The sequence below is a fragment of the Hoplias malabaricus genome, chromosome 4 (assembly GCF_029633855.1).
Source record: "Hoplias malabaricus isolate fHopMal1 chromosome 4, fHopMal1.hap1, whole genome shotgun sequence".
Classification (NCBI taxonomy): Eukaryota; Metazoa; Chordata; class Actinopteri; order Characiformes; family Erythrinidae; genus Hoplias; species Hoplias malabaricus.
In genome coordinates this window covers 4,897,257-4,908,107 of record NC_089803.1, presented here as the reverse complement: position 1 = coordinate 4,908,107, position 10,851 = coordinate 4,897,257, and the positions used below count along the sequence as shown (strand labels likewise).

At 40.8% G+C, this 10,851-nt stretch overlaps 1 non-coding gene and 1 gene segment (V, D, J or C); one reads left to right on the top strand and one right to left on the bottom strand.

The window, feature by feature from the left end:
* The first annotated feature begins 3,741 nt into the window (after positions 1–3,741).
* Positions 3,742–4,245, top strand: LOC136694142 (immunoglobulin kappa variable 3-20-like). The segment is given in 2 exon segments: positions 3,742–3,790; positions 3,935–4,245. Coding segments are annotated over 2 exon segments (360 nt in total).
* A 1,221-nt stretch (positions 4,246–5,466) lies between these two features.
* Positions 5,467–5,656, bottom strand: LOC136695771 (U2 spliceosomal RNA). The gene has a single exon (XR_010802363.1). It is a non-coding gene; the product is annotated as a U2 spliceosomal RNA (small nuclear RNA).
* Positions 5,657–10,851: the final 5,195 nt, after the last annotated feature.

Below are 10,851 nucleotides of genomic sequence, written 5' to 3'. Positions count from 1 at the left end.
CACAACTGTGTACAACACACACTCACTTCTCACACCTGCATGAGACTGCAGTCAGCTTTTAATTCACCTGTGTCCCGTTCCACCTTAAACACTAGAGCATACACCATACACCTGCTGCACCATTTAAGGTGGAATGGAAAGCTTCTTTAATTGTGTGATCTGTGAGGAGCGAGTGTTTTATTTTGCTGAGTTCTGTGGCAGCTGTGTGTCACTGGTGAAGGACTGAATACCTAAAGTTACTTTAAGTAAACAACCATAACATTAATGTTGAGAGGCGATGCAGCACGGGTTGTTTTTGTTGCTCCTTTAATCCACTGGATGATAAAAGAGAACCACACCACAGTCATTGTGGAGTGACCGAACTTCTAAAACCAAGTTGTGTGTCTAAATACTTCAGTGATCTTTCATTAGTGTTTTTGAGTTAAAGGACGTCTGGAGAAGAAGACAATAGCTGCTAATCTCACAGTTCAGTTTAAATCTGTCTCCATCATCATCTCCAACATGTGTTGTGTTGTTTTGTTTGTACATTTCTCTCGTAATATGGTCTACATTATCACAATACAGGCTCCATTCTGGTTCTCTCGTCCTACCCTCGAGATTCCACACATCATCAGAACCATGAGACTGAAAACAACCTGGACTTCAGCTGAGGGTTTCTCCCTTCAGATTCTCATCAGGTCTGGTCTCTAATTTCTTTAGGGGGTTGTACAGCAATGGTAAAAGTCCAAGTGCAGACTGTTACACCTAAGTACTCAGTCTGACGCTCAGAAGGCATTTCTACAGATTGGTCACTAGTTCATCAGCTTCTGTCAAACTGAATATTTAACTAATGGTTCATCATCTGATGCTAAATCATCACACATCTCCCATAACGGTAGTTTAGTTTACTGAGGAATAGCAAACAAATATTTAGGCACTGATTATTTATGAATAAAAAAGAATACATTTGTCAGTGACCCAGCCTCTGTAGGAAGGAGGACTCTGGGGGCAGCAGCAGTTTGTCTGACTGGTCTTTTATTTACACACCAGAATGACACACTGTAACACACCCCAAATGACCAGCTTTTCTTCTCAACGCAAAACAAACAACAGTCACTTTCAGTCCCTCTTCTTCTCTTCCTGCTCTCAGTGCTGGCCCCTCCTTTGTTCCCATCAGCACATCCTTCACTAGGAGTATATCACTGGTGTGATGGAAACAGGTCATCAGGGAGAGAGAGAGAGAGAGAGAGAGAGAGAGAGAGAGAGAGGAAAGCTGCATGGATTTAAATTTCTGGTAGAGGACATGGGTTTGGAAAGCAACATTTTTTATTTTATTCAATTAATTTTATTGGACCAATTCTAAAGTGGGTTTTCAAGTCATCATCAGTGAGTGCAGATGGATATTTGGACCTGGTTGATCTCGGTTGGAAGGCTATCACTCTTCCCCCAATATTCACAGACTGCTGAATTAATCCATTATGTCTCCTAAACTGTCACTGATCTATAAATCTCTTAGTGGTGTAGGATTATGGAGTAAAACAGCATCTGTAAATGAAATGTTGTGAATGAGGTGCTGCTGAAATGAGTTAAATTGTGTCAGACCATAAAATCTGATGAACGTGTGGTATGGCTGAATGCCTAATATTGTTTATTATTAAAGTTAATAATAACATGAACTCCTGCACCTTAAAGATTAGTTCATTGGTGAAGTGGTGCCTGTCTGGTTTGAAAGATCTCACTAACATGGGACACACCCACTGTAGAGAGGGTGGAACCCAGGTAGGGAGTGTATTGATCCCCAGGGGAAGATAAAGGTGAGCACACCCAGGTGAGTTCACTTCCACTTTGGTCAAACAAAGGGACGGTGGGAATTTTTGGGTGCGTTGCTGTTGGAGGAACTTAGTCTGTGTATGTGCACTGGTGGGAGCAGCTGACCAGTTGAGAAGTGGAGAAGCACAGGCAGCTGAATTAATGGCTGGTGTGGATTGATGTTAGCAGTGACTTAACTGGTGCTGGTTCAACGCTGCTTGCACATTCATTGGGTTACAGCTACAGAACAGTTATACCTCAGTCATATTGTTTTACCTGGAGTGGGGCAGCAGCCGGGGCACTTGTGGGCCACTGTTTTCCCTCCACTGTTTATTGTATTGTTTTTATCTTGTGCATTACATGGACTGTAATTGTACTGTGTTCATCCAGCTTATAGCTGAGCCACCCGTTACTATTTTACATTTTTATTAATAACACTGTTTTGAGGTTTAGCTTTAGACCTTAAGGCTGTTATCTGTAACGTATTGTAATGACATATCACAGGTCGTTTCTGTTGCTGTTTGTTCTTTTCTTTGTTTTGTGGTCAAGGAGTGGGTCACCCTGGTGCTCGGGTTGTGCCCTTTTATTTTGGTGGTGTAATCTTGTTGGTGACCTCAGTCTGTGATCTTGGTTTTGCGTGGTCGGTGGTAGTCTGTGTGTCCATTAGTGATGTTTTTGTGAAAAGGGCTCCGTGGGTTTGGGCACTTCCTTGGCAACACTGTTTTGGGCCTGTGCTATGTTATGTAGTGTCTGTACATCAGCTTAAACCCCACACAGTTTCCAATAGTGTTTACAACATTTATATATATACTAATTAATTGAAATAAAGTTTGTATCGAGACTTGATATCCTGACTGATGCATGTGCATTATTGACAGGCTCTCACTCTCTTTTAATTGAGTGGCCTAGCGAGGGGTCCCCTTCCCCATAATATAGGGGTGGTGTAGTCAATGCTTTATACAGATTTAGGTGTGCACATTAGTGTAAATCTTGGGTACTTGTGGTATAGTGCCACACCTAGTGACAGTCAACGTCACCACAAATGTTTTGAGTTTCCTGGTGTAACAGTGGGAGTTTTCAGTGTGACGACATAAATCCGCACTCACAGCTCCACTTGATGTGATTGTCTCTTTGAGAGTAAAATATTCACAGAAAAACTTATACCTGCATTTTAATATGATTTTCCTTTCATTTTAAAATATAAAATAAACCAGTAAAAGCTGTTAAAACAATGTTTCCAGTGTTTTCTTCAGAGTCATTTATAATCTCCTTCCTCAAGACTAACTCTTATTAAAGAGATACTTGTTTCTACATTTTAACATGCTGCTTTGGCTCCTCCCACTCATTCTGAGCCTTCTCACCTGACAGTCGTAGCAGTTCAAACTGAAATCTCTCTTTTGACAAATCTGAGCACTCACTGCAAACAACTTCTAAATACAACGCCCCCTGTCTGCAGTCTTCCAGTTGGAGTTAGAGTATGACGTTAAAGGTCTGATTATGTACTGAGATCTTGAATTAGTTTTATTAAACCCATGTGACTTGTTTTAGAACATGGACATGTGTTATATGCTGTGCATTGGCAAGAAATGTAGGAAAGAAAATTCCATTTTCATTTGATAACCATCGTCTCACTTCTCCACAGAATTAAAAGCCATATATATGTAACTGTTTCCTAATTTAGTTTTCTAAATCCAAACTGTAAAGTTTCATTAATGCAATGTGACTACTGATAAACAGACTTTTCAGTTATTAACTTTTTTGTTGGTCATTATATGGATTATTCAGTCCTGGAGATCCCAGTCTAAACTCACTAGAGGTTTGATGATTTCCATAGAGAGGGTCCACTTTGCATCATGAGCCCATGCTTCAGTGCTCTGCTAGTGTTTATAGTCCTGTGAGTTTAACACTTCATGACTGAGAGCTGCTGCCCCACAAACTTCACCCACAGCAACCATGACTTTGGTCTCCATCTTCATCTGGACACTGGCGCTCTGGACGAGAGGTGAGGAAAGCTGTTAATATTTTGATTGTTTTTATTTATATTTGAAGGCAACATTTTGGCTTTTAATGATATTTCCTTTATTTTTACCTCTGAAATAAAATGTTTTTGTCCATTAATATCTATATATTTATTTTTCCATTACAGATTCATTTGGAGATAAAATCCTGACACAGTCTCCAGGATCTCGGTCTGTTTCTCCAGGGGACACTGTTACTATCAGCTGCAGATCCAGTGAGGGTGTCAGAAGCGATCTCGCCTGGTATCAGCAGAAACCTGGAAAAGCTCCTAAACTCCTGATCTATAGAGCATCCACCCGTCAGTCTGGAGTCTCAGATCGTTTCAGTGGGAGTGGATCTGGTACAGATTTTACTCTAAAAATCACTGGAGTAAAGCCTGAAGATGCAGGAGATTATTACTGTCAGCAGGGTTGGAGCACTCCGTTCACACAGTGTTAGAGCGTCGTACAAAAACCTCCTTCAGCTGTAGAGGAACTGCTCTGAGTCAGAAACACTCACTGATCTGAGAACAGCTGCTAAAGCTGCACTCAACTGAACTCATCAGCTCCAGAACACTACAGTAGTGAAGAGTGTTCTCTCTTTGGGGAGTTTTTCTCACTGTGGAACAGGGATTTACATCAGGAGATGGAGTATCTCACCAGGAGCAGATTAACGCACTCAGCACATTACACACTTTACAACCAGTCTAAACACAGTGTATACACACTTTATACACACTATACGCATTCAACATACAGTCTCCACACATTAATTACACACTTTACACAATTTGTTTAAATAGTATTTTACTTTATTCACACAGTAAAATCACTACATTTGTTTCCAGTAGAACTTTAAAAGTTAAGTATAAAAAGGAAAGACTATGTCCCTGAACTCTAGTGTCTTGCTTAAGTCTATTATGTGGATCAAGTCAGTTCTTCTAAAATTAGACTGGTTTAAACTACACAAAACTTCTGTAGAGGAAGTGTTTTATTATTATTTTCTTATTTTCTTCTTCTTCTTATTATTATTATTATTATTATTATTACTATTATTATTATTATTATTATTCCACACCCTTCCCACCCATTTTTAAAGCCATCCTTGAGAGGTTCATTATCTTCATCGTTTGTGTAAATATGTTCATCTTGACTTTGTCAAACTCAAGGACAACACTCAGCACTGAATCTACAGCTAAACACATTCTCCAACAAGTAAAGGTTCTATTTTGGGGCTAAACATCTATTGGCAATTTACCAGAACCATAAACAATGCTAAAGAAGCTCACACATTGGACTATATTTATTTGTATTTACAGTGTGCAGTGTCAGTTATTCCCTCTGCCTCAGCATCATGTCTCCGGGCTGGGTCAAGCCACAGGACGACCTCTACATCTCAGGTAGTGTTCTCCATTGATTAGAAATGGACAAAGGATCCAGTGGTCTGTTGAATCCAGTCTCTATATGAATCCACACCTACGTCGTCACATGCTGCATCCATTAACTGGAGAAGACTGTCCCAGGTACAGGGCAAATCAGCTGTGATTTAGAGGGAGGGCACAGTGATGTTTCTTCAAGCCCCCTGTCCCCAGTTCTCCTGATGTTTGTGGGAATCAAGCCAAGGACACTCCTGTCCCAAGCCCACTTCTCTAACCATTACAGCATGGCTGCGCCCAAGAGAAAGAAGTGCAGAGATCCTGGAGGTTCTGTAATAACGTGTAGATGAAAAGAGTGGATTTATCAAGCCCCTCTTCTGTCCCTCTGCTCTAAAAATCGATTTATTTCATAATGATAATATAGAGGAGGTATCAGATATTAAACCTAGATAACTGATACTAAACTTGATCTTAGCTGAAAGGCAGAGTAGTGATGAACCTCCCACTGAAATGTAGCTGGTGCAATGTGGACAATATCAATCTAACACATAATCACACAGCCATTCTGTGATCAGGCCCCTGTCCTGCTCAGCTCCCCCACTACATTCTGTCCTCCCCAGACATGTCCTTTTACTTAGAGTTAATAAAAGTGTGGTGTAAGTGTTATTTTATTATTATAAATGCACAGTTACTGTGAGTGTCCTGAAAATTGAAATGTATATTTAGTGTTACTCTAGTGTCTCTCTTGGTGCAGTCTTAGGCAGAGTCCAGTGTTAGTGTAAGACCAGCAGGAGGTTTTTTTACTGGTTGTTTAGTCTTTTTCAGTGAGACAAACAGACATCAGTGTAAACAGATACATTCATCATGGAGCTTAAACATCATCTGTTCCCATCACCTTCACAATGTGTGAGAGCAGCACCACCATTTTCTAAGATTCTGTTTCTGTTTTTCTTCAACTGAACTTTTCTAAATTAGACACTGCTTCAATAGCAGAAGAAACCGCTCAGTGTCTGATTATTTCCACCTGCTCTGAACCAGCCTTGGACAGACATTAGATCTGTTGGCATCTCACATAGTGTATTCTCTAAGATTCACCCAAAACACTGTTACATTTAATTTTAAATAATTAACACTTTTCATATTCTGTAACATTGCTGTAACACAGTGGTGTCACCCACGAAAGACTTGATCATCACCTGCTGAACAATGAATTAACAAATGAAACACTAGGACTATGACACTGTGACAGTTCTCATCAGCACTAAGGAACTGAAACCAAGCTCCAAACAACTGAACTCTACACAGCCTTTTACACACACCAGTAAAGAGAGAAAGAGAGAGAGAGAGAGAGAGAGAGAGAGAGAGAGAGAGAGCAGTGAGGTGAAACTCAGATTTACATGAACAGTCCTGAATCGTCCTCTTTCTCCCAGAATAGAGCAGCACTTTCACCAGATGTTCAGCTTCATTTAGTCAACTTGTCCGACTTGAGGGTTCTCAGACTTATTTAACTTTAAATCTATTTGCAGATTTCTATATGTTTTCAGGTAAAAAATGTAGACTGTTTGTACACACCCTGAGCTCTCAATGCCTGATAAGTCAGATTATGATATTCCCACACCATGCCACATGTAACCATCGTTAATGTTCTTCAAAGAAGTCATCAAGTTGTGAAAAGGCTTTAACCTACACCTTATTTAAATACTCGAGTATCAAAAGTGTTTTAAGGCGAAATAAGTGTTTACACAGTTTTTCTATTGCTGCCCCATATTTCATTTTACTGATGTTGTTGTTTTTTTTTTTAGTGTCGCGGTGGCAACAGGGTGAATAAAAAAGCACAGACGTCTCTGTCCACCTCTACTGACTCCTCTCAACGCAAGGGAGCAGTGACTCTATTTCGAGCTCCTCCCTAATCACTGAGCTACTTACCCAATCACGGAGAGTACGCCCAGCAACCCGTTGGAGAAAGCTCATTTTGGCCACTTGTATCTGACGGAGTTCAGTGCCCACATTGAACAAGTTTGACTTACTGCTGAGGATGCAAACACAACTCAAAATCTGAGAATACAAGGACAGTACAACCCTGGCATGCAATACTCACAAAGCACCTCCCTCAGAATCACTCAGGGAACAGGGTCATACACCTTCTTCCTCCAAAATTCTAGGTTCGACTATCGTACGGATTCTCCTTTCCAGCACCTTGGCATAGACTTTCCCAAGGAGGCTGAAAAGTGTGATGCCACAATAATTGGCACACTTTCTCTGGTCCACTTTTTTTAAAAACAGGAACCACTATCCCTGTTTGCCAATCCAAAGGCACCATTCCCGAGGTCCATGCAATATTGTAGAGGCGTGTCATCCAAGACAGCGCCACAGTATCAAGTGCCTTCAGTGACTCTGGGCAAATCTCATCCACTCCGGGGGTTTGCCACTGCATCACATCACCACATCAGTTACTTCAGCCAAGGAAATGGGATCTGAAACTTCTGGCCCTACCTCCTGCACAGGAGGCATGTCTGTCAGCCAAGTTTAGTTTCACCATCATTACTGAGCACCGCTTGGACAGTGTCCCCTCTCCACCTCCTGAGCTGGCTGAGCTTTCTAGAACCTCTTTGAGGCCGCCTGGTAGTGATCTTCCATGGCCTCTCCAAACTCCTCCCATACTCTGGATTTTGCTTTAGCAACTGCCACAGCTGCAGCCCTTTTTGCTTGCCGGTACCCATCCGCAGATTCGGAAGTTCCCTAAACCAGCCAAGACCAAAAAGCCTCCTTCTTCTGCTTGACAGCTTCCCTCACCCCCAGTGTCCACCAGTGGGTTCTTGGGTTGCCACCATAACAGGCACAGACAAGCTTATGAACATAGCTACATGCAGCTGCTTTCACAATGGAAGTCTGGAACAGAGTCCATTCAGACTCCATTCCCCCTACCTTCTCCGGAACATGTGAGAAGTTCTCTCTGAGGTTAGAGTTGAAATCCATCCAGAGTCCTCTGCCAGCTTTTCCCAGCATACGTTTGGGCTTACTAGGTCTGTCCGGCATCTTTCCCCGCCATTGGATCCAACTCACCAACAGAGGGTGACCGGTTGACAGCTCAGCCCCTCTCTTTACCCGAGTATCCAAAACATATGGATCCAGATCAGAAAATACGACCACAAAATCAATCATTGACCTTTGGCTCAAGGTGCTCTGGTACCAAGTATACTTATGAGCAGACTTATGTTTGAGTATGTTGTTCGTTACAGACAAACCATAACTAGCAAACAAGTCCAATTACATCACACCACTCAGGTTCAGATCGGGCAAGCCATTCCTCCCAACTCTTCAATTTTCCCAGTCATTACCAATAAAGTCCCCCAGCAAAACAATAGAGTCAGTGCATGGAATTCTCTCTAGAACACCTTCATTAGACTGATTAACATCAGGTTTACCGTCACTCTCTAATCCTTCTACACCTTCATTAGACTGATCAACATCAGGTTTTCTGTCACTCTCTAATCCTTCTACACCTTCATTAGACTGATTAACATCAGGTTTACCATCACTCTCTAATCCTTCTACACCTTCATTAGACTGATTAACATCAGGTTTTCTGTCACTCTCTAATCCTTCTACACCTTCATTAGACTGATTAACATCAGGTTTACCGTCACTCTCTAATCCTTCTACACCTTCATTAGACTGATTAACATCAGGTTTTCTGTCACTCTCTAATCCTTCTACACCTTCATTAGACTGATTAACATCAGGTTTACCATCACTCTCTAATCCTTCTACACCTTCATTAGACTGATTAACATCAGGTTTACCATCACTCTCTAATCCTTCTACACCTTCATTAGACTGATTAACATCAGGTTTACTGTCACTCTCTAATTCTTCTACACCTTCATTAGACTGATTAACATCAGGTTTACCGTCACTGTCTAATCCTTCTACACCTTCATTAGACTGATCAACATCAGGTTTACCATCACTCTCTAATCCTTCTACACCTTCATTAGACTGATTAACATCAGGTTTACCGTCACACTCTAATCCTTTTACACCTTCATTAGACTGATCAACATCAGGTTTACCGTCACTCTCTAATCCTTCTACACCTTCATTAGACTGATTAACATCAGGTTTACCGTCACACTCTAATCCTTTTACACCTTCATTAGACTGATCAACATCAGGTTTACCATCACTCTCTAATCCTTCTACACCTTCATTAGACTGATTAACATCAGGTTTACCATCACTCTCTAATCCTTCTACACCTTCATTAGACTGATTAACATCAGGTTTACCATCACTCTCTAATCCTTCTACACCTTCATTAGACTGATCAACATCAGGTTTACCATCACTTTCTAATCCTTCTCCACCTTCATTAGACTGATTAACATCAGGTTTACCATCACTCTCTAATCCTTCTACACCTTCATTAGACTGATTAACATCAGGTTTACCATCACTGTCTAATCCTTCTACACCTTCATTAGACTGATCAACATCAGGTTTACCATCACTTTCTAATCCTTCTCCACCTTCATTAGACTGATTAACATCAGGTTTACCGTCACTCTCTAATCCTTCTACACCTTCATTAGACTGATTAACATCAGGTTTACCATCACTCTCTAATCCTTCTACACCTTCATTAGACTGATCAACATCAGGTTTACCGTCACTCTCTAATCCTTCTACACCTTCATTAGACTGATTAACATCAGGTTTACGGTCACTCTCTAATCCTTCTACACCTTCATTAGACTGATTAACATCAGGTTTACCGTCACTCTCTAATCCTTCTACACCTTCATTAGACTGATCAACATCAGGTTTACCGTCACTTTCTAATCCTTCTACACCTTCATTAGACTGATTAACATCAGGTTTACCGTCACTCTCTAATCCTTCTACAGCTTCATTAGACTGATCAACATCAGGTTTACCGTCACTCTCTAATCCTTCTACACCTTCATTAGACTGATTAACATCAGATTTACCGTCACTCTCTAATCCTTCTACACCTTCATGAGACTGATTAACATCAGGTTTACCGTCACTCTCTAATCCTTCTACACCTTCATTAGACTGATTAACATCAGGTTTACCGTCACTCTCTAATCCTTCTACACCTTCATTAGACTGATTAACATCAGGTTTTCTGTCACTCTCTAATCCTTCTACACCTTCATTAGACTGATTAACATCAGGTTTACCATCACTCTCTAATCCTTCTACACCTTCATTAGACTGATTAACATCAGGTTTACCATCACTCTCTAATCCTTCTACACCTTCATTAGACTGATTAACATCAGGTTTACTGTCACTCTCTAATTCTTCTACACCTTCATTAGACTGATTAACATCAGGTTTACCGTCACTGTCTAATCCTTCTACACCTTCATTAGACTGATCAACATCAGGTTTACCATCACTCTCTAATCCTTCTACACCTTCATTAGACTGATTAACATCAGGTTTACCATCACTCTCTAATCCTTCTACACCTTCATTAGACTGATTAACATCAGGTTTACCATCACTCTCTAATCCTTCTACACCTTCATTAGACTGATCAACATCAGGTTTACCATCACTTTCTAATCCTTCTCCACCTTCATTAGACTGATTAACATCAGGTTTACCATCACTCTCTAATCCTTCTACACCTTCATTAGACTGATTAACATCAGGTT